The sequence below is a fragment of the Kogia breviceps genome, chromosome 7, assembly GCF_026419965.1.
Source record: "Kogia breviceps isolate mKogBre1 chromosome 7, mKogBre1 haplotype 1, whole genome shotgun sequence".
In the NCBI taxonomy this organism is placed as follows: domain Eukaryota; kingdom Metazoa; phylum Chordata; class Mammalia; order Artiodactyla; family Physeteridae; genus Kogia; species Kogia breviceps.
Genome location: NC_081316.1, coordinates 115,646,886 through 115,674,827, shown reverse-complemented (window position 1 = coordinate 115,674,827; position 27,942 = coordinate 115,646,886). Strand labels below are relative to the sequence as shown.

Here is a 27,942-nt window from a genome sequence, read left to right as displayed (position 1 = left end):
GCACGGAGTTCTTATTTGATTCAAGCGGTCTGACCCCTCTTAGAAACTCGGCGGGGGTATTGGGGGCTGGGGACCCTGGTGGAAGCCGCCTGGCGTCAGTCCGCCCTCAGCCGCCCTCGGTGAATGCAGCGCTGGTGGGTGAGGGAGCGGGGGCCGCAGTCCGGCGGGGGGAGGGGGGAGGGATGCGCAGAGGCAGCCTCTGTTGTTCTCAGCGTCTGGCCGCCGACTCTCCCTCTCTCCAGATGTTCGCTGTGTTTATAGCTGCTGAAGCAGGAGACCCAGCTCCCTCATTAATAAGTTTCTTTCCTGCGCTGCGGCCAGGGGTCTCAGCCCCAGCCTGCAGCTGGGAGAGGCGCGGTGGAGGAGGGACGAGGGGAGGCGCCCCTCCCACCGCCTCCGCGCGCCTCACCCCCTCCCGGCCTTCCTCCTCTGCAATCCTCCCAAAATACACGAGCACACAAAAAGAAAAACACCAGCAGATTTTTTATTTCAGAGAGTAAACACTTGGGCCGTGGGGGTCTGGAGGTTATGGGAAAAGAGGAAACCATCGGGCTAATCAGGCCGGCACACACTTCCCCTGCTGAAATAAAACAGAAATCATTGCTCCGCAGGCCGGCGGTTTAACCCCGGCGCTGCCAGCGAGGCGGGCGCAGGCAGGGCCCGCCCGGAGGGAGGCAGGGCGTCTGGGAGGACGGGCTGCAAGATCCCGGTCCAGGCGGGGAGGAGAGCCGCGAGCAGCGCACGGCCTTTCCATTCCGTCGTGGGTAGCGCATCTGCCCCGAGCCGAGCTTGAGAAAGAGACGGTTGGAACTGAAGAGATTCTGGGCGTAGATTCCGTTTTGCAAGAGGCTGGATGGAGGTCCGGATGGGTTGGGGAGATCGATGAGGGGGGGGCTCAGGGAGACGACGCTGTACCCGGCGCGCACGTGCGCACGGATACCGCTGGGAAACGAGCACGGCCGTGGCCGAGACTCGGCTGAGACTCGTCTGGGCCGAGGTTTTCGCCCGGCCACATCACTGACCCCTTCTGGGTCTCAGCGTCCTCATGTGTGATACAATGGTGCCTGCCTTACAGAATTACGGTGAGGGACAGGAAACCGTACTGAACGTGGCAAGCACCAAAGCATGGCTCGCAATTCATGATTTCATAGATGACTTTAAACCGATCAGGTTCCGCCCTCCGCCCTCCCCCCTTTCCTTCCTTCTTCCTTCCTTCTGTCCCCTAGTCAATGCCTTCAGCTTCCATCTTCACTCACTCGCCCCCTTGCTGCCTGTCTGGAGATCGTAAATATCGCATGGGCCAGAGGTCATAAGTCAAACATGGGACCTAATTGCACTCAGAGAAATTACCTTCCCACTGATGTATAGGGCAACCTTTGGCTCTCTCGGAGGCTGCCAGCGCGAGAGGCCCGTCAGCTTCGGTTCTGACCCTGCCTCCATACCATGGTATAGTCAGCTGACCGTTCCCCAGCCCCCCCGCCCCCCTTCACCGTGAGGATGAGGAATGGGGACCCTTCCTCCACTGGGTTCCTGCACAGCCCAGTTAGATGCACCCAGCACCTCCACATAAACGTTTGACTCTTTTGGACTTTTTTGCTATTTAAGAAAACAGACCTTCAGAACCTCTGTTCATCCTTGCAGCGGGCATTTAAAAAAAAAACAAAACAGGGGACTTCCCTGGTGGACCAGTGGTTAAGCCTTGGCCTTCCAATGCAGGGGGTGCAGGTTCGATTCCTGGTTGGGGAGCTAAGATCCCACATGCCTCCGGGCCAAAAAACCAAAAACATTAAATAGAAGCAATATTGTAACAAATTCAATAAAAACTTTAAAAATGGTCCACATCAAAAAAATCTTTAAAAAAAAGCAAAAAACAAAGCTACCAATTCCTGAAGTTGTTTTTACCAGGCTTTTCCATACCTCCTCAGACTTGCTGAAGTGGACCTTAAGAAACAGACCCCAGTGATTTCAATATCCACAGAACCGGGGTTCTTTTTTTTTTTTTTTTTTGCGGTATGTGGGCCTCTCACTGCCGTGGCCTCTCCCGTTGCGGAGCACAGGCTCCGGACGCGCAGGCCCAGCGGCCATGGCTCACGGGCTTAGTTGCTCCGTGGCATGTGGGATCTTCCCGGACCAGGGCACGAACCCGTGTCTCCTGTATCGGCAGGCGGACTCTCAACCACTGCGCCACCAGGGAAGCCCAGAACCGGGGTTCTAGTTGCCTTTGCAGTTGTCACTTGATTTCTTACCTGCGTCAGGCATGTTTTTTTATCAACCCTGACAACTTGCTGCTGAGTCTCAGGCCTGCAGATTCTCATAGAGAGCAGGGGTGCTTGATGCAGATGACTTTCAGAAATGTGGCGTCCCCTCTGAAACTGTGTGCAACGATGTTTCTAAGGGTCTGTAGCTTTCCTCTGATTCTCAAGTGGTCTGACATCCCCAGGAAGTTAAGAACTACAGAGGGAAAGGTACCTTTGTACTCCCTGGCAGCACTTAGCATGTTGTACTTAGCGAGTATGCCAAGCATATTTTGTTGAACTGGGTTGAATCCACTTGTAAAGCTTCCTTCCTCTCAATCCCTTCTCACCACTCTGGTCAGTCCCAAGAGATTGTCTTTAAATCTGGAAACTGTTTCCATCCCATTGTCTCGGAGGCATTGGGCACGGACGCCTTGTCTGAAGTCCGGCCACTTCTCTCCTGTTTCCTTTTCAACATCTCCCTTTATCTCACACTCAGAATGATCTCTCCAAACGCCCATGAAGGGTAGGGACCTGTGGTCTCTACTGGGAGGTGGAGGCAGGATGGGGCAGAGCCCTTGGGCCCCTTCAGAGCAGCACAGGAACATCACACTGTGATCTGCTTCTCACGGACTAGCCAGTCAATGAGAGATTTTCCCAGCATCGCTGTCTCATGCAGTGGGGAGAAATGAGCGGTAGGGACGGTGCCTCTGAAGGGGGATGGAAATCCAGAGCCAACACCCCTCCCACAATGGGGGCAGAAGCCACCGCAGCACGTAGAGATCCTTCACTCCCCTAACCACTGCGTCTGATGCTGGCCGTCCTTTGGAGTCTTAGCTCTGACTTCCGTTCTTTACCTTCTCTTGGAACCATTGGCTGTTATATCTGCTGCCACAAACTAACTCATTACCCCACGCTGGTCAGCTATTTGGAGCTGCCCAGTGATGGCTCAGCGTTTCCTCCTTTGGTCAGTAAAGATGGACATTCTTAACTGAGCAGGCCTATGGCCTGCATCCCGTTGATAGGCTGAATGTTGGGTTGTACAATGAAAGTGGCTGAAATGTCTGTAGCCTGTTCCTGGTCTGTTGAGTAAAGATTGGAAATTACAGAAAAGTTGTCGTGTTTCCTTCAACCAGATCCAGAATATTCAGGCATTTCATCAGTACTTTGTGCTTTGAGAAATTTGAGTTTAAAGTTCCTAAACAATAAAACCAGCCTACCGTGGTGCAAAGTTTGGTTGACGTTTAGTGGTAGTTTTGTTTTGTTTTGTTTCCAGCATGGTTCAGATCCCTCAGAATTTTCAGTTAGATATCTGTGCTTATCTCTCTGCCTTGTTGCTTATCTGCCAATCAATTAAAAAATTAAAAATGTAGAGTAAAGATAGTTCCTATTCCATTCTTCTTCAGTTTTAAATAATCTTCTTGTAGGAAGCCCAGGAGAAGGTCTGCCTTTTTCTAGAACAACGCGAGAGGTAGAATAATTGCCGTTCATGAAATACTTTCTCTAGGCTAAGGATCACACACGTGTGGTCTCTTTGACTCTTACAATATTCCTAAGAGGGCGATATTATTCCCATTTTACAGATGAGATGAATGAGGCTCAGAGAGTTCCTTCCTCCACAAGTCTAACTATAATTCTGGGAGGTGGGGAGAGGGTCAGTCAAACTGGGATCTTCCTTCAAAGCCCATGCTCTTAAGCATTGTACAAACTTTGCTGCCCACACATTTTTTTTTTTTTTAAAGTCTACATCGTTGCCTTAGTGGCTGATGTCCACCCTATAGGATAATATACGCTTTCCTAATTTCCTCACAAACTAGAGACCCTTAAAAACCTTGCAGAGGTGAAATAGAGGAAATGAGCCTCTGTGGTCTACTTTTTGGACCTTCTCTCTGGTTTCTCTTGGTTCCACATTGGTTCCTTAAGGGCATGAAGGAGCAAGGTCATCGGCAGAGCTGCCGTGGAGAATGGTTTCCTCTGCTGGCATTCACTTTGGGTCTGTCACCGAAGCATGGCACTTCCTTTGCCCCTTGCCCCCTCCATCAGCCAGCTGAGTCGCTGAGCCCAGCTCAACCCTGAGAAGTTTCTGAAAGGTTATACCCTTGAAGCTCTCCACAGTGCAGGCAGCACGTGCTGAAGTTTACACAGACTCCTCGGACCTCTGAATAGAGAGACTAATTGTGGGGAAGCTGCCTTTCAGCGTACAGGATGGGCTGTTCTCTGTGGGTTTTACTATCAAAAGGCTTTCAAAAGTGTAGTGGAGCCATTGTTGAATATTTCACAATGAATTAAATACCATTTCTCTCCTCACAGCTGTTCCATGTGAGTGAGCGGAGTGCTTTTTTTTTTTTTTTTTTTTTTTTTTCCCTGGCAGAAAACGTCTGCTGTATAAACCTAAGCACTGGGGTAATGAGATTATTTGTGTGCGAATTCTTTAGGAAAAGCATTTCTTTATTTTAAACTCAATGTGATGCAGGGCTGCTGCTCAGGAGATGGCAGGGAGAGCCTCGGAGAAGAAGAATGCGATGGAAATGTCTGAGCAGAGCTGGGAAAGGCAGGGGTGAGGGGCTCAGGGACCAGACCTCCAGCCTCTGTACGTTCATCCACATTTCCCCAGGGCCGCCTGCATCTCCCAGACCTACTCGCTGGGCTATGGAGGCGGGAAATTCCATATATTTTTTTAGTAACAATTAATCACTTTTCCATCTGCCCTTTCAAAATTCCTTCCTGATCTCACAAGTTTTTAATGGCATTGAAGGAACCCTTGTTTCGTTCTCTACCTATTTTTATATCAAGGAGCACTTAAAAACTTTAAAGTGTAAAAGACACAAAGAAGACCGCTTTCTTGTCACGTTGAGGGCGGTTTCCACAATTAGGACATATTTGACCTTACTGTTGCTAGCACATTGAGTGTTTCACGGACTATCCACTCATCTTCCCTTGCTTGAATTACTTTTCCTCTTCAAATTTTTCATTGCCTTCCGTAGACACTGAGCTTCAGGTAATCAGTGAATTGGAACTAAGTATAAAATTGATTAAGATTAAATACTAGCGTAGCCTTAACTGTTCTTAAAGTATCATCGTGGAGTTACCAGCTATTCTTTAGATCCATTGAAATCCAAGAAAAAGGGGAAAAACATGGGAAGAAAAGGGATTTAGATTAGCCATGGTGAAATTTAACTCTGAGATCTATTATTAAAGGACTTTGCAAATGGCCTCTCCCCTCAAATATCCTTCAGGAGATTTCAGAAGTAGTTGAAGTAATTTTTTATTATCTTTCTGCTTCTATCACATAAGACACAGATTTTGAACCTTTTGAGAGAAGTTCAAGGGAATGTTTCAGGATGCTATGAAATGGGTAAGAGTAGGCCAGATAGGAACAGAAGAGGACAGAGCGTTTGAAACGTAATTCTGAATTTCTCCCACTTTGATCCCTTATGCCCTCCGCTTCCCCAATTTCCCAAAGTCTGTGGCAGGGTGGGCAGGCGGGAATGAATCTTTCTTCCCCTGCTCTAATGGATGGGAAAGATCTGCTGGAAAGGCAACAGCGAATCTATGCTGTTTCCCTTGCTTTAAAACACCTAATCTTTTCCCTCTTCCCGGCTGTGGACCTGTATTTTGCCACGTGCGTGTATACCAGGCTTTGTTTATTTTGTTGTAATAATCACTATAAAAATAATACATCTCTTTAAAGAAAATGTGTAAATCAAAGACTTGTCGGGAGGGGAGGGGGAGGCAGTTTAGTTGCATCACTAATGGTTAACACATTGAAGTCTCTTCCGGGGATATTTTCTCTGTGACCGGTTCACCTGGATATCACACAGGTATCTCAGTTACCACTGGGCTTATCTCTTACTCCTCTGCCTCTGTAGGAAGCCTGTCTTCACCCTCTACCCCAGTGTCACGTCCTCTACCAATCACCCGGCTGGAAAAACGGGGAGTTAGTATCCCCTCCCTGCTTTGTGCCTTAAGCCTTGCGTCGGTCAAGGCTCTTTTTGTTTGCAAGTGGCAGAAACCTGGCTCAACTGGCTTTATTTTATTCTAGTTTTTAACTTTTTATTTTACGTTGGAGTAGAGTTGATTAACAATGTTGTGTTAGTTTCAGGTGTACAGCAAAGTGATTCAGCTATACAGATACATGTAGCTATTCTTTTTCAAATTCTTTTCCCATTTAGGTTGTTACATAATATTGAGCAGCGTTCCCTGTGTAATGCAGTAGGTCCCTGTTGGTGATCCGTTTTAAATACAGCAGTGTGGACATGTCAGTCCCAAACACTCTTAACTATCCAATTTCAGAAGGGGATTTATTGAGTTATAGAACTGAGACATCCAGTAGAAGAGCCAGTCTGGGGAACTCTAGACAATCAAATAATCTTGTCAATTCCCCTTTCCTCCTCTCCCTCTCCCTCTTCCCCCTCCTCCTCCCCCTCCCCCCCCCTTCCTCCTCCTTCCCTTCCTTCTTCTCCTCTTTCTTTAGCTCATGTCCTTGCTTTAGTAGAGGGGAGCTGGGAGGGGTAGGGGTACCGTTCTGGAAGAAGAGGGGGAAACTCTCGGGAGAGAAAAACAGTAGATGACCAAGTCTGTCAACTTTATCTTCTAAATATCTCCTGAATTTATCCCATCTTCTCTCTTATTATTGTCAGTACCTTGGTTCAGGTCCCAGTATTGGTGAGCTAACACTTTGTTGTTGAGATCATCACACTGTGTTGCAGTCACTGATTTTTGTTTTCCCTGTGAGTCTACATGCTCCTTGAGGGTAGGACATTGTCCTTGTCGTGTTCATAGGCCGTGGCAGAGGGCCTGAACTGTCACAGGTACTCAATTCAGGTCTGTTGGGTAAAGAGACCAGGCTTATTAAATTCATCTGTCAGGATGATTGTGAAAACTACCCAGGATTTTAAAATCAATTAAGTCGCTAAATTAAAAAACAATGAAACCTCCCCCAAACCCTTCAAAGGAAAATTCCAGCATTGTCCCAGAAGGCCCTTTGTGTTCCGGCTCTTCCCCTTCTAAGGTCGAGGGACTTTACCATTTATTCCTGTGTCCCCAGTACTGAGCCTAATACTTGCCATGGAGCAGAGGGTTGATCAATATCTGTATCCTGCTCGTCCAAACTCACCACAGCTTGTGTGGGGGGCTGGTGGTTGGTGGCTTGCTAGGCACGTGGATCAGAAATAATTCAAAGTTTGGGACTGGGTTAGGGGCTAAGTTTACTGTGGCTAGAGACCTTCTATTCTGTCCTTCATCAATCAGCACATATACATATTGAGCTCTTGTTCTGCATGGTATATCGGGCCACAAAGTAGGGTGGCACACTTGTCTTCAGGGAGCATCAGCCCAGCCTTGGTGGGGAGCTAAGGCAGACACAGCTACGCCTGCCTGGCAGTCGGGTGAGCCTGCGAGGAGTGGAGATGGTAAGGACGGTATTTTTGCTGCAGACTCCAGGTAAGGAGAGACCAGCACGGCCGGGCTCCCCCCGGGGCCTCTTTCCAAACTGAGTGAAAGGGAAGGTGGTGAGGGGGGAATTCATCTTGAGGTTCATTCATTTGTCCAAACTTGGTCAGCAGGACAGGATTCAATTTGAAAAGGGGTTGTTTTACTGATGTTTAGAACAGTGGCCACTCTTGTTCTGCTTTATGTATCCTGGTCCCTTGTTACTCTCGCCTGCGTTCCCCTCTGTTGATTTTCACCTCCCTGGCCCTAATCTGCCTGCCTCCAGAGATGAGTTTATCCTCTACTCGGGCTTCCCAACCTGAGTGAAACGTTCCATTCCCTGGGTCTGCTGCTCCTACTTCATTAGCGTTACCGATGTTTATAAAGCCAGGAGATAATATTTTTAGGTTCCATTTGGAGTTTCCCGGGCAGCCTCTCTTTAAGCCACTTAGGAAGTTTAGAAAAGAAGGTCACAGAAATGTTAGATGTTTTTCCACTGAACTTTGGTTCAGCATATGGTCTTGGGATGATGTTCACAGACTCCACTGGGCAGACTTACTGGATGATTGGAACTTCTTTCTCTTTCTTTTATTCGTCTTGCTTCACCTCTGGAAAAGCACAGTTGTTTGTTTGTTTTTTTTTTTCTTTTTTAAACAACTTTATTAAAATAAGCTTCACTGAGATATAATTCATTACGCAATACAATTCACCCATTTAAAGTGTAAAATTGAAGGGTTTTTAAAAAATATATTCACAGTATTGTGCAATTATCACCATAATTTAATTCTAAAACATTTCTGCCCCTCCTAAAAGAAACCTTATACGCATTAGCAGTAAGTCCTATTCTCCCTCCTCCCTCTCCTCCACCCGCCCCCCATGCCCTAGTAACCACTGGTCAAAGTTTGTCTTTTAAAATGTGCCCTTCTGGACTTCTCTTGTAAATGGAATCATACCATATGGGAGCTTTAGTGACTGATTCTTTCACTATTTTCAAGGTTCATCCATGTTGCAGCATATATCAATACTTCATTCTTTTTTAATCACTGAATGCTCTTCTGTTATATGGACATGTCACAACTTACATGTCCATCATTTGATGGACATTTGTTGGCACTTTGTATCTGTTAGAAATAATCCTGCTATGAGCATTCATGTGTAAGTTTTTGCGTGAACATGTTTTCATTTCTCTTGGATTTTTGCCTAGAAGTGGAATTGCTGGGTTGTATGGTAACTCTATGTTTAACTATTTGTGGAACTGACAAACCATTTTTCAAACTGGCTGCGCCATTTTACATTCCCACCAGCAATATACAAGGGTTCCAATAATGACATATCCTCACCTGGACTTGTTACTGTCTGTTTTTTGGTTAGATCTCATAGCGGGTATGAAGTAGTATCTCATTGTGGTTTTGATTTGTGTTTCCTTAATGACTGATGATCTGGAACGCTTATTCATATGCTTATTGGCCATTTGTTTATCTTCTCTGGAGAAATGTCTATCCAAATCTTTGCCCGTTTTTTAATTGAGTTGCCTTTCTACTATTGAGTTTTTCATGTAATTTGGACATAAGTTCCTTATCACGTATATATATATATATATATATATATATATATATGATTTGCAAATATTTTCTCCACTAGTATGAGTTGTCTTTTGACTTTCTTGATGTTATAATTCGCAGCATGTAAGTTTTTAGTTATGATTAGCCCAATTTATCTATTTTGTTTGTTTGTTTCATTTTGTTGTTGTTTGTGCTTTTGGTGTCATATCTAAGAAATCATTGCCTAATGCAATGTTATGAAGATTTATGCTTTCTTGTACGAGTTTTATAGCTTTAGCTCTTAGGTTTATATCTAGGATCACTTTGAGTTCATTTTTGTGCATAGTGTGAATAAGGGATCCGATTTTTTTCTTTTGCATATATATCTTATTGTCCCAGCACTATATGTTAAAAGATTTTTCTTTTCTCAATGTCTTGGCCCTCTCATAAATTTAAAATACATAGGCCACCTATGTTTATGAACTGTCTTATTAATCTGTGGCATAAATAATAATTTGTAGGGCTTCCCTGGTGGTGCAGTGGTTAAGAATCCACCTGCCAATGCAGGGGACGCGGGTTCGATCTGTGGTCCGGGAAGATCCCACATGCCGCGGAGCAATTAAGCCCGTGCACCACAACTACTGAGCCTGCGAGCCACAACTACTGAAGCGCACACAGCTAGAGCCCGTGTTCCGCAACAAGAGAAGCCATCACAATGAGAGGCCCGCGCACTGCGAGGGAGAGTAGCCCCCACTTACCACAACCAGAGAAAGCCCACGTGCGGCAACGAAGACCTAACACAGCCAAAAATAAATAAATAAATAAATAAATAATAAACATTTGTATTAAGTGGTTTTTTCCAACATTGTTCACTATGATCAATCAGTATTTTTTTTTTTTTTTTTTTTTTTTTGCGGTACGCGGGCCTCTCACCGTTGTGGCCTCTCCCGTTGCGGAGCACAGGCTCCGGACGCGCAGGCTCAGCGGCCATGGCTCACGGGCCCAGCCGCTCTGCGGCACGTGGGATCCTCCCGGACCAGGGCACGAACCCGCGTCCCCCGCATCGGCAGGCGGACTCTCAACCACTGCGCCACCAGGGAAGCCCTGTATTTTTTTGATTTATAGTGAACTTGGTGGGTTAGGATACCAGAGTTCTAAGTCTGGTTTGAAATGTGATTTTTTTGAACCTAAAAAATACCCCAAATTGCCATTTATTGTTTATTTTGAGCCAGATACTGTCAAATATTTTACATATGTTATCTTATTTAAATCTTACCAAAACACCCTGTGAGTTATTATTCGCTCCGTTTCGTAGATGAGGAAGCTGAGCTTTACATAGTTGAAGTAACTTTGCCAAAAATTACACTGTTAGTAAGTTATAGACCCTGAATCTGAGCTCCGGTCAGCCTGGCTCTGTAGCCTAGTATTCCACACCATGCTGGGACTTGAGCAAGTTATGTGAAGTCATCGTAACCAGGAATAAGAAACAGAAGGCAGCCACTCTGTGTGCAATTTGTGAAGAATGCAAAATCTGAAAATCTAGTTATGCTAAAATGCTTATCAATTTCCACTTCTCTAAATAGGAACGTAACACCTTTCCCTGACCTCCCGTGTTACAGTTAAACCAAGACAAATGGTATTTAATTTTGAAGTTACTTAGTGTATTTTAACTCCAAGAAGAAAAAAAAAAATCAGCAGACTTTTAAAGGAAAAAGTCATCATGGTTTTATGAATTAATTGTACAAATCTCAACTTAATGCAAGTGTGTTTGCCAAGACATCAATATTTCTATTTCATCCTTTTGGTCTTATGTTTGATAAGTTTCTAACAAAGTTACTAACAGTTGTCTGGAGAACACCCTGAACTTACAGAGTTGACGATACAAAAGACTTTTAACCAAATAAATATGTTCAATCTGGGCATCTTGAAGGAATAACCACTGTGAAGCCCAGGGAAGTAGAAGCCTGTATTTCTACTGTATTAACACCTGTAATATTGGAGGTGTCAATACACAGAAGACCTGAAATCACCCCCACATCCTCTCCCCCATCTCTTTTCTCTTTCTCCCTTCTTTCCAGTGCTCATTTGCCTTTGGTGAAGAATTTGGGGTCTGTGACTTTACAACAGTGGAATATCTCCCAGGGTGTACTGTTTGTGATCGCACGTACTGCTTGTCATGAAGTCTCCACGGGAACGTGTTATTATAAAATCCCAATAAACATATATAAGTGGGGAAAAAAACTATTAGAAATATGTGTTTTGTGACCAGCTGCTCTTATTGCTAATGCGTCCCCACATTTTCCTGCTGTAGCTGCAAGGAGATGGGAGGTCGACTGGAACGTTCTGGGTGCAGGAATCCTCTTGTCAGTTTCCCTCGCCCCGTAGTTCCCGCAGGAAGGGAGCTGACGCCATCCTCCACTTCCCCTTAGTCCCCAATCCTGATCTCATTCCTCCTCTGGTGCATCCTTGAGTTCAGGAAGATGCATCACTGGGAGTCCTGCTGTATCCTCCTCCCAATGACAGCTTCACGTATTTCGATTTCGAGTGGAGATGGGTAGGAATTAATGCATGAATTGGCTTCTCTCCCTGCACCACGCCTTCCCTCCTTCTCCCCCTACACACACTTTCTTGGTGGGAAAATGATGACTCGGTTTGTGATATGTAAGTGATAAAAGGTCTAATAAGAAATCCAACAAATGATGACAAAGGACTTGGCAGGACAAAACCACATTTGAAAGTCCCCGAGTGATAGAGGAGAGTAATTCGGGACGTAGGAATAATCTGAAAGAGTTGCATGAATGTGTGCCTAAAGTATTTTGCACAGCTGACTTGGATCAGAATCATGCAGACTAGGAAAGTCTCTATACCCTGGACAGATGCTGTACGCTGAGGGCCAGGAGGCTTGCCCTCCTCTTGGACATTTCTCAGAGGTGCTGTGAGGTGTTGGTGGAAGTGACCTTCCAGGCTATAAGGTAAAATGTTGCTGTTATTTCAACCAGAGGAAAGGAACCGTGCTTACTCACATTTAATTCTGAGGTTTGGCACATAAAGGACTTAAAATGACCCAAACTCTATGAAGATAGTGTGAAAGGGATATCTCCTAGTTGCTCTTCTGAGGGACCCCATTTGCAGAATTACATAGCCAGCTTACCCTGAAGTCATTGCTTAAATAACCTGCTAACTGGAATGTATTGATATGAGCTATCAACACAGCTTCTCCCAACGGTCACTTCCAAGCTCTTCGTGCTCCAAATAAGAGGTTCCTTGTGTGTTTTGATTTGTCTATATTTTGCGTCTTAATATTGCTCCAAACCACAACTGGAGTTAGAAAGCAGCGATTGCTATCACACAGAATGTATGCTATTTTCTAAGACCTTAATAATATTGTGTTTAGCCATTGTACTTAATTCTTGTACCCAATAGCTTCCTCACAGTAGTCATATTTACAATACATATTTCTTTCCATATGTTCCTATTCTTTGATTAAAGTGCATTGATTATATACATCTGATAGTTCTATTTGATTAATGCTATGGCATTCACACCTACGTCCATTTCCAACCATTCTTCTCTTTCTACTATGTTTTCTATTTATCTTTGCTGTTAGCCGTTTATTTCTGCCATGTAGTTTATTTGATCTGTCCTCGATAAATTAACAGGTGGGATTTTTACACTCTCGACACTCAGTGGCTGCTTTGTACTCATACTAAGTGGTACGTTGAGGAGAAAGATCGCTATAAAAATGCAGATCAATTTGCTTTCATTTATTATCCTACTTTATACAAATCTTAGAGGTCTTGGATGAGTCTTCCTTAAGGCAAGACCTGAGGATGGAGGCTCACTGTGGTAAAGGCAAGTACTAAAGAGCTTATTGCCAGCCGAAATCTAATTTCACAGCTTTCAATCCATTATGATCATTATAAAGTGGGCATTCCACTTTAGCAAGTAGGAGGCTTGCCAGAACAAAGTGGCTGCCAAAGGGATGGCAGTGTTTTCTCCCTTGGTCTTAGGTTGGAGGTTCTGTACTCGCTGATATGATTACTCATTGCTGTAAGATCATGGAATCTTTCTCCGTGTCTTTATCCCCTTGCTTTCTCTCTCTATATAGAAGGCACCCTCAAATATTAGAAAAATGCATCTTTCTAAATGTTGAGATTGTGATGGTAAAATAACAAGGGAAGAACTGACCCCAAATGGCATTGTGCATGGAAGTGAATTTATACAAGAACCATCAGGGAGTGACTGTAAAGGTTTTACGTTTTAGGGGTGGGAATCATTCAGTGACTTGGGCTGTTTTTAAATGTTTGTGGATTTGGCAGAGTTCAAAATGTGTTTTGCCAAGTGCTTTAATTTTTTTTCCTGCTAATTTTGAGGTCCATGAGTATTACATGGGAAACTTAAATTGTATATGGGGTTACTTTATAATTTAGCCATCCATTCATCTGTATAGGACATTTGAGAAGATTGGTGACTCTTCTTAAAAACACTTAGAGGGAAAGGTTGGTATGGTCTGATGATTAAATGAGCTACAAACCTCAAAGACTGGAGTTGATTTGAAAAGTTAAGCTCTAGAACTATTAAACAGATTTAGAAAAGGGCTGGCCTCCTTTCATTTTATTATTAAAAAAACTTTTGTGTCTGAAAAGTGTGTATGTGTGTGTATGAGATTGGACAATTTCAAATGGGGAGAACCATGTCATAAGGTAATAAAGCCCTTTTCTACACACACAGGGCCATCTATAGTGAAGCTGGAAGTGGGCCTGATTTTACCATCTCAGATCACTTTAAAAAATATATATTTTATTTATTTATTTGGTCGGGCTGGTTCTTAGTTGCGGCAGGTGTGCTCCTTAGTTGTGGCTCACAGGCTCTTGGTTGCAGCATGCATGTGGGATCTAGTCCCCTGACCAGGGATCGAACCCGGGACTCTTGCAGTGGGCACGTGAGTCTTAACCACTGTGCCATCAGGGAAGTCCCTCAGATCACTTTTAATATCAAATGGTTGTTTTAGGCACTCCTCCATTTCTTCATGATTTCATTCATTTATTCGTTTATTCAGTTATCTATTCTTTCAACATTTATTAAGCATTTACTATGTCACCAGGTCCAAGTCACTGTGTTTTAAGCTGGAAATTAAAATTTGAGTAGAATACGATTCCTGACCTTGAAGGGCTGAGATGATGATGATTATTATTATTTTGTAGTATGCGGGCCTCTCACTGTTGTGGCCTCCCGTTGCGGAGCACAGGCTCCGGACGCTTAGGCCCAGCGGCCGTGGTTCACGGGCCCAGCCGCTCCGCGGCATCTGAGATCTTCCTGGACCTGGGCACGAACCCGTGTCCTCTGCATCGGCAGGGGGACTCCCAACCACTGCGCCACCAGGGAAGCCCGGGCTGAGATTTTTTTTTTAAACCAGGTAGTAAGTGATTAGTCAGAAGCCCGTGGGCACTGACTTGAAGTCAGTTTGTTGTGAGAGTGCAAAGGAGGAAGTGCCTGATTTTATCCCAAAGACCCAGGAGCCCTGCAGGGGGGGGGGGGGGTAGGGTGGGCAGGGTAGGTGTGATGTTTGCTGCTGTTTCCTGATGTTTCCTGAGTGGGACGGGTGGACCAGGGCTTTCCAGAAAGGGAAAGGCCTGTAAAAGTACACAAAACGGTGAAACACTTGGGCATGTTCGAGGGATTCCAACAAGTCCAGGACTGTTGGAGAGCAGGGGAAGAAGGTGAAACCTGTCTGAGAGATGGGCGGGGGCCAATTTGGGCCATTTGGCCCATGCTTGGATTTCATCTGGTTAGCTAGCGCTCCAGAGTCTTTGAAGGAATTTGTTATTTCTACATCGCCTTGAAAAAAAAATGGGTTGAGATGTTCGCTCGTATCTCTGCTTTCCTATATAGTGTCTTTCTGAGAAGCTTGTGCTTCTGTTTCACGCAGGTCGGGGCGGATGTCCTGGCCGCATCCTCCCGAGGCTCCTCGACTTCCACGAAAAGTCCTTCGGAAACGCTCCACTGCTGGGGTAGCACTTCCAGACTGCGATGTGGGTGGATTCCCACCAGAGGTTTTGCATTGTGACAGAAGTGTTGCCGTCCCAAATTATTTATTTATTTGTTTGTTTGTTTTTGGCTGTGGCGCGGGGCATGTGGGATCTTAGTTCCCTGACCCAGGGATTGAACCTGAGCCCCCTGAAGTGGAAGTGGAAGTGCGGAGTCTTAACCACGGGACTGCCGGGGAAGTCCCTGATTTTCAAAATAATCTAAAATTTGTCTCTTTCTTTAAGCTGAGTATAACTCAAGCCTGAGCTCTGGATGAATGTGGAGCCTGAACAAACCCGGCAGTACTGATGCGGTGGCTTTTCAAAGGCCAGCGATCTGAGATGGGGGAACAGTAGGAGAAGTGGAACATTAGCTTGTCTATCTCTAGGCGCTTTTGCAGAGGTTCTGGATGGAGGAAAGCTAATCAGGAGACCTGCATGGGGAGAGAGGCGTGTTATTTAATTAGCTTTACAATGGGCTGACTTGAAGGCACGTGGTGGTTGTAATAGAGGCAGATAGATGTCCTTTTTTGCGGGGCTAATTGTTGGGAAAAAGCAGGGTCTTTGTTCCGGCCCAGCATGAGGGCTCTGATCTCTTGGAGCCCAGGGCTGCCCCTGCTTATAATTTTAGACAGAGCTATTCAAGGCTGCCCTGTAGAGAAAAGAAGAACAAGAACAGTATTGTGTATGCAGGATCTGTGCCCAAACCTCCCCAAAGTCACTAGGAAAAAAAAAAAAAAAAAGAGAGAGAGAGAGAGAGAGTGAGAGGACCCAGCCATGTGCATTTTAGAGTATTTCCCCATCACTTATTTGCTATGTTTGTTGGAAAGGGCAAAGCCATCCTTTAATCAGCTTGGAGCTGAGGTGGGGTGTCTTAACACTTTCAGAAATCCAATTAAGTCCACTTTCCCAGTGATATGGCATTAATCTTGCCCAATGGGGCAGGCAACTCGCAAGGAGAGTCTGTGTGTTCCATGCTGGCAGTCTTCATGGCCAGATGCCAGGCATTGGCGATGCCAGAGTACGAATTATGTAGCGGATGCCCCTAAATAGCAAAATGTATTGTTGGCTCGCAGCTCCAGGGGCCAGGGTGGGCTACCTTCTCTTTAGGCGTTCAACAGGTCGGCACAGGTAGTGACCCAGCAAGTAAAACACTCCATCTGAATGCCAGGAGGCAAGTCCAAGCCCAGAGGAGGGCTGCTACCTGGGCCCAGAATTCTATAGCTAAAAATGCATGGGTATGGCACAATTAGAGATGGTTAGAGGTTCAGGTTTACAGCACAAGTTAAGTTGTTAGGAAACTTCTAGCTGTCAGTAACAGAGGGGATAACATAAGAAAAGACTTCTGTGAAGTGACTTGCAGCGGTGTGTGCGTAGGGGGTGGTGGGGTGCTAGTTTGGGGAACGCTTCAAGCAGCAAGATCCAAGGTAAGTACTGGACGGTGTGTGTAAGATTCTGCTAAGTTAGTGATCAGCTAACTGATCGGCCAAATAGTGAGGCCGTTTGCTTGGGATCTTACTTTGCTCAGTTTGTATGAAATCATTGAATGGGTATCAAACATACAACCCAGAGTGGGGAGAACCCAGTATCGGAAGGAGTCCTAGAGGGTGTACCTTCCTCTCTGCCCTGCTAGTGTGTGATGTAGCTGTGACCATATGTTTAGAATTTCCATAACCATATTTCATGTCTATAGAATGGGAATCAACTCCCTTTCATCCAAGGGGCCTGGTGTCCCGATCTGTATAATTTACATACTCAGACTTAAAACTATCTTTATTATTATGTCATGACTTTCATGGGACCACCATGTCCTCATCTCTTGGTGAGAACACTATCTACCACAGCTTGGATTAACTTCCGTGAGAATTTTATGGTCACCAAATCCAAAGTCACGATTCCGATTTTTAAAATTATCAATAGCGGCGAAGCGCTGTCGAGTGCTCGTTCTGCGTTAGACACAGTGCACGTGGCGTGGCACAAATTCATTCCATCCTCAGATCAGCTCTGTGAGCTGGGCACTATGATGAGCTCCATTTTACAGATGAAGAAACTGAGGCTTTCTGAGGCCAAGGGACTGACAGCTGGAGAGGGGCCACGCTGACTCAAACTCTTGTCCACCTGCGGCCAAAGCTGTGCTCTTAACCGCTCTACCCGCCTGCCTCCTCAGTTCTTTTAGAGTTTAAGAGCATTCCTTGTAGTTAGGAAACCAAAGCCCGATAGTTGATCTGGCAAAAAAAAAAAAATGGGCTCCTTGGAAGCAGGGACATTTATTTGGAATTGTCTCCTTATCTCCACACCTCAGTTGCATTCCATTCAATTAAAAAAATACTCTCCGGGAGAGAAAATGTTAGCTCAATCAAAATGGGGAGTATATGTGCCTGCTGGGCCTTTCCTGGATCTGGAACGGTGGTTGCCAGCCATCTGGTCTCTTTCAAGGTTGTGGAGTTCCCTGAAAGAAAAGTCCATGATCTTTTTGATTTTTCAAAATTCTGAACATTATTTAGACTTTTTAATTCCTGGAAAGGGACCTCTCCTGGGAACCTGCCGCAAGAGAGCAGCTTGCCGTTTGCGTTTCCCTCCCACACTCTGCTGCCAGCTCCCCAACCAGCTGGACCTTCCTCCTCCTCCCCTCCCCTCCCCAGCAGGTCCCTGGTGGTGCTTGCTTCCACCCAAGGCCTTTGTGTGATGAAGTCTTTCAAGACGGTCTCCCTGTCTGGGGAAAACACATGTTTCTGATCAATCTGATGAAATACATTTCCATTAAGAAACAACTTCTCTGTTTTCTACTTTCTTCCTTCTCCACCTTACCTATCATTACCCATCATCTCGAGCCCTCAAGGCTTGAAAGGACTTCCCCGGCCCGACTGATTACACGGCGCCTTCTTGCACGTCACATATGCTGGATTTGCTTCTCTCCTCTTCGCCAACGTGAAGGGAGAAAGGTTTTCGTTGTACAGGAGCCAATCCAGAGAGATGAGATGTGAAGTGGGGTCTCTTCCACCATCCGCTACATTCCGACACCTTCATAAGGGGTGATGCAATGTGCCTAGTGAGCCCAGCTGTCTTCTTGTAAATTAAAGACGGCTTCATCTCTTTGGCCCTGGAGAACAGAGAGTTAATTGGGAGCTGTAATCCCGGAGAAGTTGACATATCCCTTCTTGAGATTGTTTTTCAACTGTCGTTGTTCTATCAGTGGCATATTTGGGGCTCAGTACATTCTAAATATGACTAATTACTCAGGACACCCTAGAGTAGTTTTTATGGATTTATGTTCCTGCATATTTATGAAACTTAGATTCTGGGCACACTTTTTTTCGGGACAGTACACATACAAAAAGAGATTTGAAACAGCAAGAGACTTTAAAGTGCTCTGCATCCCACATCCTCTGTTACTAGATTTAGCATCAACAAACGGAGAATTCGTATAAATTCTTTTTTTTTTTTTTTTTTTTTTTTTTTTTTTTGCGGTATGCGGGCCTCTCACTGCTGTGGCCTCTCCCGTTGCGGAGCACAGGCTCCGGACGCGCAGGCCTAGCGGCCATGGCTCACGGGCTTAGTTGCTCCACGGCATGTGGGATCTTCCCGGACCAGGGCACGAACCCGTGTCTCCTGCATCGGCAGGCGGATTCTCAACCACTGCGCCACCAGGGAAGCCCCGTATAAATTCATTTTGAGGCAGTGATGTCGTGCACTGGAGGATGCTGAAGGCCAGGGAGGGGTAGATGTCTGAGTGAGATATTTGTAGATGACAGCTTCAAAGTATGTTAATTTTCTTGGCTAGTAAGAGGTTCTCAGTGTAACACATTTCATTTTTTCTTGGGTCGATTATGTGTAACTAGGTCAGAGAAAGTGACGTAAAATGATGTGTGTCTCTAATTCTCTTCACAGCTTAGTGGCAATGGTGGATCCTAACCAAACCCATTACTTCCTTGGTTTCCATGGTTGAAAATCAGCCTGCGTTTCCCTTGCAACATTTCCATTATGCATCAGCAGATATAACAAATTAAGTGCAGGGAGGTGTTGTCATCTGCTATGGTCCAGCCAGCCAGAGAGGTGAGGCCTTCCTTGAGTGTCTCTGTGCCACCGGCTACGTGGTAGCAGCTCATTTTGACTTTCCCTCCCCTCACCTTTCGCATTGTCTCTCAACATATCCCCTTTCTCACTGGAGAGGGTGCCTACAGCGTGGCCAAACAAGTAAAAAAACAATGCATTGCTTCTGGGGGCCTGACACGTTATAGTAAACTTCAGAAGGTGGAGGGGATTTCTAACAGGTACTGGACTCCCTAAAAAGTGTCTAACTCTTCTTCCTCACAAAGGTGGAGAAAATTGGGTTCATTTCATGTATTCTCTTATCTTACGAACAATGGATATAGCGATTCTACATCTTACCTTCATGATAATCAGTGAAATAAAAGATTCAAGGTAAAGTTCAGAAATTCCTGAAGCCTGCTTCTGACAATGTGAACAATATTCTGCGTAAAAGTTCAGACTGATGACAAAATGACTGGTTTGCTTTGTGGTAAGCCAGATGCCAGTTTTTCACAAACAGCTCTACCTGTATACACTCAGATGAAAAATTAAATGAATATGGTGACCTGAAGAACATTTTCCTTTAAGGGCATGAGAGGCAGGGGATGAGAACAGCAGAGTAAAACTTTATAAAGACCTTTTCAGTTGGAAAAGAGTCACCTGGTTATCTCTTTAGTCTTAAACTCTGGGTAACTTTGAGTCTCACGTTACACCAAAAAAAAAAAAAGACTGATATTTGAGTTCAAGATCTGTATTTGGAATTTTAGGAAGTTATCTGTTCATTAAGTAAATAATCAGCATAATTTATTGAGCTCATACTGTTTTGAGCTGAGCACTGGAGGTGAGACAGAAACTAACCACTGCCTTGAGGGAGTGTAGGAGGCGGACTTGCTATTCGAATATTCCCTTGGGGTGTGCTTGGGCTGTTGGGCTGAAAGGGGCACCTTGTGGGTGTGGGGAGGAAAATTCTTTGCATATAGAAAATGTCCATGTTGGGGAAATACTGAGAAATACCCTCTGTGTTTGGTGTAGATTTTCAGCTTGACCTTCCCTTGAATCTTCTGTGCTCGCCTCCTTTCACCTCCATTCTGCTCTGAATCCTTTGCAACCCTTCCAGCTTGAGGACCTCCTATTGATTTGTTTGACTGTCATCCCTTGACTGTTGGCCATGCAAGTCCATGAAATTGACGCTGTGAAGGTACTGGATCCGTGCCCGGGCCTCAGTTTCATTTTTGCAGTCTTGGAGATTTAAGTCCCAGAATGACGAGGACATAGAATCCCTGGTGACTCTACCTTCTCATGTCCCCCCTCACTGCCCCGTCCTTCCACTGTTCTCAGCAAAGTTCCCCTCTACTGCTTCCTCCTGTACTATCTTTCCTTTTTCTCGAATCTGCTTCCTCTGCCTAACTTCCAGCATCTAGAACTGGATGGAGGAACTCTCCACCCCATCCCCGGTCCTTCATCTCTAGGGTGGTAAATGCTCCATTGGGGCAATGGGCTTGGCATTTCAAAATGAAAGGGGGAAAGGAAAGGGGAAGATTCCACAATAAAATTACCTTAAGATTTCGACCACAACTGCAAAGAACATCTGTTTTGAAATCTGGTGTTGTCTTTGTAACCCAAGAGAAAAGCAGGGTAAGATCAGAGGAAGGCCTTAGCCTTGCACCAGAAGAAACCACCTGCTGTGTGGGGAAGGGGCCGGGATCCTGTCCTCCTGGGCTTCGGAGCTCCCTGCCAGGAGCCTGGTTCTCTGCTTCCACCCTGTTATTAAAGAATATTGGGTCTCCTGCCATTTGTGCTAATGCCATCGTCCCTCTACCTTCTCCAGAGGCCAATTTAGGACAACTTACATTGGAATTCATACTACATGATCCCAGAAGCTCCAGGGTAGCCTGCATTCTGCATGACCCAGGCCCAGGAGGGAGCAAAAAATCCTGGGAAATGTGCTCCATTTGCTTCAGGGAAGCCAGCTGACCATGGCGTGGAGGGAGCCTCCGGACCCTGCAGCCTTGATTGGCAGCCCCTCACCTCCTTCTGTGTTGGCAGAGCCTGAGCTGCTTCAAGAGGAGTACGTGCCATCTCAACTGGTGGATTTTCAAATGTCGCTTGGTCTGTGGATGAGGCCCATCCATCCCACATTGCTGGGGCTGCAGATGCAGCTGAATGGTTCCTAATTACAGTCTAAAGAAACTGCAGACAGCAATAGAGCCAGCCCAGACCCCTTCTCTCCTCACAGCCCATGCCAAGCTGTCACCCACAGGGAATGCTGGCGCGGTTACCCCGCAGCGTGCTTTGCCCAAAGGCAACACGTCCAGTGCAGAGGAGACTGTTAGATTTCTAGAAATTGAGGCTGATCATCTATCTGTTCCTGTGTGCCCTGTATCCTGCTTCCTTTCTCAAGAGTGTCTGGGAACAGAGCAAGCTGAACTGCAGTGACTTCCCCTGCAGTGTGGTATCTGTAAACCCAAGGAGATGCCCGGAGAGAGGATCAGGGGATCCCATTCTAGAACTGACACTGTCTTTTTCAGGCTGGGTGGCCTTGGGCAGAATGACTTACTCTCTCACAGTCATTTTTTTTCCTCTGGAAATCAGAGGGCTGACCTTGACTATCTCGAAGAGTCTCCATCTCACTCTAACATGGGACAAAGCCAAGACCTAAGGTTTTGTCACCACAAACGTGATCTTCCTTCTGAATTGGAAATACAACTTTTCGGTGACTCTTTAAGTACAAGTCTGCAGTTTTCTCTCCTAACCAGGTAGTGCTGGAATTTCTCAACTGAGGCTGTGAAGCTGGGCAGGTTCCCAAATCAGGAACTGAGGGGAGGGGCTTGGAGAGATTTTTTTCAATTAGGTATGATCGTTCTCCTTCTCTCTCCATAAGACAGTTCAGGTGAATAGTTACTCTGTAAAGGGGATTACCATGCAGAAGATTTTTATGTGGTTCCTCCTATAGCCTATGGTCTACTGGCTCTTAATAGCAGTAACAGTGATTTGACTTTGAGCTCTTCTTCTGCTAGACACAGTGCTAAATGCTTTCCATGCACTATCTCATTTAATCCTCCAAAGGACCCGACTTTAAGCAGGGAGGGACTGAGGTTTAGGATTGTTGAAATGACTTCTGCGTAGTAATTCAGCTGCCTAGTGGGTAGAGCTGGAATTTGAATCTGAGCCTTATTCCAGAGCCTACACTACTCACGCTCATCTTGGTTTTATCCTGGAGAACTTTCCCAGGGCACCCCCCCACCCCCACCACCCCCGTCCTCCCCTCTCCCCGCCCCCCCCTCTCCTCCCTGGCTTCCCTCCTTACTTATCGCTCATTGTTTATTGTACCTTCTAAACAATAGTTAATGAGTCTGTATTACACGGTCAGGAGAGCCAGGGGTGATTTTATTCCCTGAAACAGAGATGAGGTTGTGACACAAAAAGGTTAAGTGGCTTTGGTGAGGTCACAGAGCCAGCCTGCAGTCGGCGACAGCAGCTCCGATCCCCCACATGGGTTCCTGAACTGACCCTAAGGCCTTTTGGCATCAGAGTTTAATTAAGAGAGTTCTTTTCATTTTCTCCAATTTTCCATTTTATGGCAGCTCCATAACTTAGGTAGATATCTAAGCCCCAGGCATCTTTCTCCCCCCAGGGTGCTTTTCAGTGACTCAACTTATCACACAGAAGCCACTTGCTTTAGAGTTAAGCTTTAGAAGACTGTTTCTGTGTGCAGTGGGGGACTGCTGCCTTTTTTCTCAGAGAAAAACAACCACAAATGCAAAGCGGGCAGGTTGTTAATTGAGGACTTTTTTTTCTTTTCTTTTCTTTTCAATCTTACATTTAAGCCAGTAAATCAACATCTGTGAGTCATAAACTTGCTCTGGGTCAGCCATTAGTGGTCTGAATGTTTTTGCACCTACCTCTAATAAAGCATATTTTAGCTCAAAACTCAGAGATTCTTTGGTTTGTTGACGGTCAAGATGTGGAAAAGAGAAGAGTAACTTATTCTAGCACGCTTCTGGAGGAGGAGAGTCTGTCTTTCAGTATTGTTTATAATTAGGTGTTTTTTTATATTTCTTTTTTTATTGAGGTTGGAGCAGGAGTTGAGGGAGGAGCATCAAAGAGAAAGTTAATGTTTTTTACATACTCTATGTTTTTGAGGGGATTCTTATAAAACATGTGACTGTTTTCTTGATGTCATTAACGTCTAACTTCAGACCCCTGTCCCTCAACTCCTGCTGTCTTTTTTTAACCCCTTTGACATGAGGCTTCTAGTTTAAGGAATTTCAGCCCTTGCTGGGTGTGATTCCCAAGTCTTGGGAGTATTTGAAAATACAATTCTGGTTTCTCCCAAGCACCGGAGGAGCAGACCGCTGCATTACCAGCAAAAACAAAATGTTGTCCCTTGGTTGATTTTTCTTGAGTGCCTTAAAAATTAGATAGAGTCTTGAAACAACTTGCCCAAGGGGATGGAAGGCAAAGCTCCTCTGATCTTGTCTTGTTAGTGGGGAAACTGAGGTGCAAATGAAACCCAGTGGACGGAGTGCTAGGGAACAGAGCTTCTGGTAGGCCAAGGCCAGACCTAGAGGCAGAGTGGCTGACATTGTTTAGCTCATTTTCACAAGCGCTAGCCTATCAAACTCACTTAACCTTTGAATTGGAAAGCCGTGGTGGCAAAGTAAAAGCCCCTAGTGACCAGCAAGGTGATAGCTCACTATTCAACACACATTGACTGAGCATCTGCAATGTGTCAGGCACCCGGCAAGGCACTGTTTTTTAGGATACGGTAAGATAGAAATATCATCCAAAGTTCATAGGAACATTTAGAAAAACCTACTTGTGTCTTAGAGAGAATAAAAATTTCATTGATCAAAATGGGTCAGATTAATCAAGTGGGATCATTGCAGACCTGATCAGATCATTAATATCCCAAATATGTAAAAATACTTTAACTTGTCCATATTAAGTGCTCCTTGTTTCCACCAGATTGGAGGTTAGATGCATAACTTCTGATAACATCAATACTCACAATTTGACTGACTTGCACAGTCAAAGCTTTCAAGCTTCCCTGCTTCAGGACGGGGTTCAAAAGGATGATTGACAAGTTGAGCTGTCATCATTGAAGAACTGAAGGAATAAATTCCCCTATTACTGAAGTGGACAGTGTTTTCGGATTCATCATGGCGGGCTCTTTTAGTGTCTAGTTTGGGGGAGAGGGAGGTAGCAGCCGTGTTTAGGCTAGCCTGGGAAAGAAAGCTGAGAAACCCACTGAGGGAGAGAGACAGGACTTGCTCTGAGGAAGCTGCGTTTGAAACAGAGCACTCACACCTGGATTAAAAAAAAAAAAATACCAGCATTTCCTTAACATAACATCAATAAAACAAAACTCCCAAAGCAACTCCTGATTTGCACAGTTCTTTTGCTGATGTATTCACAGCGGGTAAGGCAGGATTGGTTCAAGATCCTTTACTTTGCTGCTCATTTGAATGTGTAAATGCACAATTCATTCATGCGTTGTTTCCCTCAGCTTTTCCCAGGATCAGATGGGTCTGTTCTTGTCATCTGGGGGCCAGCATTGTTTTCTGATACCTTTTGGAAACACAGCTGGATGACAACATTCCTTCAACAATCAGGATTATCACATACAAATACTTCCCTCTGGTCACTGGAAGACTAGCATAATCTGCAGTTTGAACCAGGAGCCTGAGATCTGAGATTTCTCTCCTATTCTTGGCTCCTTCCCTCCTTGGCTGTGGGAAACCTGTAAGTTACTAATACTTCAAGGGGACAGAACTGGAATTAGATGAAGGTAAGCAGGTGTGTTTAAAACTTACCAGAGCTTGAGGTTACAGTCACAGCCAAGTGGTGGGAGCTCAACATATGCTTAGAAATCAGGAAACAGTATTAAAAATAGCTTTCTCTGAGGTTGTTCAGAAAGATTTATGTTTTTTAAAAATTTTATTTACTTTTGGCTGCATTGGGTCTTCGCTGCTGCGCGTGGGCATTTCTCTGGTTGCGGCGGGCAGGGGCTACTCTTCATCGCGGTGCAAGGGCTTCTCATTGCGATGGCTTCTCTTGTTGCGGAGCACGTGTGAGCTTCAGTAGTTGTGGCACGCGGGCTCCGTAGTTCTGGCTCGCGGGCTCTAGAGCTCAGGCTCAGTAGTTGTGCCGCACAGGCTTAGTTGCTTAGCAGCATGTGGGATCTTCCCGGACCAGGGCTCGAACCCGTGTCCCCTGCATTGGCAGGCGATTCTTAACCACTGCGCCACCAGGGAAGCCCCAGAAAGATTTATGTTTAATCTTTTAGTTCATCAGAGATAGCTATTAGTGCCTGGCTCCAGCTATACATATGTGTCTAGGGTTGCACCTCTACGTCTACTGCTTGATTTGTTAATTCAGACCACCTCTCTCCATTTATGATAACCAGTGTGCCAGTGGTAAACCATTAATTATGCACGATCATGTTACGGTGTCTGAAGTGTCTGGGCTTCCCAACTGGAAGGCTTCCCAAATGGAAAAGGGGTCTGTGTACTGGGATTCTGTCATGGCTACGAACGACGTACTCCAGAAATTCGAAACCACAGAGCCTGTGCATCACATTTTTAATGGTGGTGATAGGAGGGTTGTCAGTTTTATCTAGTAGAGGAGAATCTGTGAAAGGAAAGACAAAACTTTTGGCCAGTGGTGACATAATTAGAGGAACAGAATAATAGTTCTCCCGGCCACCCAACCACTGCTGTAGGGAACTGCTGTAGGGAACTGCTGTAGGGAAACTGAAAGCTTAAGGAAGCCCAGGAGTGGATGCTAGTTTGGGGGCCCTGTTCCTGACTCTCCCAGTAATAAAGACGACGTTGGGCCTTTGTTTTGGGTCTCCAGAAGGCTGCCTTGGGCTCGATCCTTATCAAGGGCAGGTCATTTTTAACTAATTTCTTAACGATGACACTTGTTGGCCCTTGAAAAATCGAAGGCTCCTCCAGCAACCCAGTCCCGATCCCTGACTCATAATCGGCTGGAGTCCAATATTCCCAGAGCCCTTTGAGGACGCTGGCTCGGAGGCCCCTGCGCTTGCTCGCACGCATGCCCCTCCAATCGCTGGCTCACGTCCTGTGTGTCAGTCTTTGTGAATGAATGATAGACACGCACTTGGAGAACTATGCCGCTCCCGGGACGGGGCGGGAGCGGGTGACCAAGTCCTCAAGAATGCGTGGAGAATCTGACGGACTTTCCCGAAGGGCCGGAGCGGCCTGGGCACCCGCTGGCTCCGCGCGCGGCTCCTCTGCGGCCCAGCTGCAGTGCCCGGGGGGCAGAGGGCGCGGCGGGCGCCGAGCTCCGCCCAGCCTTCCTTTCGGTTTGGACCGCCGCCGGCGATTGGCCGCGGGTCCAGGGCCCCGCCCCCGGCCGTGCCCGCCCCTCGCCGCCCCGCCCCAATCCCTCCCGCCCCCCCTCCCCCCCGCGGAGATCCTGGGGGAGGGGGCCGGGCGCGCAGACCCACGGCCAGGGCTCGGCGCCTTGAGTAACGCCCCAAAGAGGAGGGGAGAGCTCGCGGGCGAGGGAGGGAGTCGGCTCCGGAGAGCGAGGGCGAGGGCGAGCGCAGGAGGCTGCCCGCGGAGAGGAGGGAGCCGGGCCAGGACTAGGAGGTAGCCGGCGGGGCGCAGGCCAGGCGGGGACCCGGCGCGCGCACTTTCCCGCAAAGTGCCAAGTACCCGGGAGAGAGTTCCGGCCGCTCACCTTCTGGGCGCCGGGGAAAGTCAGCGGGAATTTGAGATTTTTAGGGAAGAAGTTCCGATCCCCCCCGTCCCCTGTCCCTTGTTACTTATCCCCATTAAAAAGAGAAACAACAAGAATAACAGCAAACTTGTTCTAGTCCCGTCTGTCCCCCCACTCCTGGCACCATGAAGGCGGCCGTCGATCTCAAACCGACTCTCACAATCATCAAGACGGAAAAAGTGGATCTGGAGCTTTTCCCATCCCCGGGTGAGTGGTGACTGCCGAAGCCCCCACTCCAGCTCTCGGCCACAGGCCGAGGTCCCCTCCGCTTCTACCCCCTTCGCTCTTCCCTTCCAGGCAGTGGTGCGTTTCTGCCGGAGCTTCTGCCAGAGCAGGCGATGCTGGTGGCAGCTGGAGAGAGGTAGAGAGGAAGAAGAGGACTGTTGGTGGCCCGAGACCCTTGTTTGGGGGGTGGTATTTATTTTCACAGCTGTGTTTTTGTGAGTAATGGGAAAAAGCTTTTAGAATGGCCAGCACTCCCATTCCTGCTTTTTTATTTTTCCAAATGAGCGGGAACCCTCTGGCCTTATTCCTTAACGTTAGGGGGGGGGGGGGGGTGGACACTGCCGCCGCCGAGGACATCATCCCCTGACCCTGCAGTCATCCCCCAGAACTGGAGCCGGATGGAGGGCCTTGGGTAGTAAGAGCCCAAACGGTGTCTAACTGGCTGGGCTTCATGCACATTTTCAAATGTCTTGCCTTCCTGAGCTCCCCTGTCACATGTCCCTTTGCTATCTAGCTTCTCTTTTCTGGGTTGAGGATAGGGAGATGGGAGCACAGCTGAAATGATCATCTTAACTCCAGGAAACATCCCGATTCTGTTCATGCAGGTTACTTAGTTTATCCATCTTTCTAATCTGCCGTAAATTTGTCCCTTGGTACCAAAGATCTGTTAGAAGAGGGAAGACCTCCCGACACCAAACGTGACTTTGG

The 27,942-nt window shown here is 46.3% G+C and overlaps 1 protein-coding gene across 5 annotated transcripts in view; it reads left to right on the top strand.

The window, feature by feature from the left end:
- ETS1 (ETS proto-oncogene 1, transcription factor) overlaps positions 1-27,942 on the top strand; it is a 129,279-nt gene that overhangs the window by 37,633 nt on the left and 63,704 nt on the right. For 2 of the 5 annotated variants that reach the window (XM_067039311.1, XM_059068286.2), the window contains exon 1: positions 26,727-27,216. The exons of 2 other annotated variants lie outside the window; for them this stretch is intronic. In XM_067039311.1, coding sequence (XP_066895412.1) covers positions 27,135-27,216 — 82 coding nt within the window. In that variant the 5' untranslated portion in view covers positions 26,727-27,134. Of the gene's footprint in view, positions 1-26,726; positions 27,217-27,942 lie in introns of those variants that run through there. One more of the 5 variants, XM_067039310.1, reaches the window with a different exon arrangement.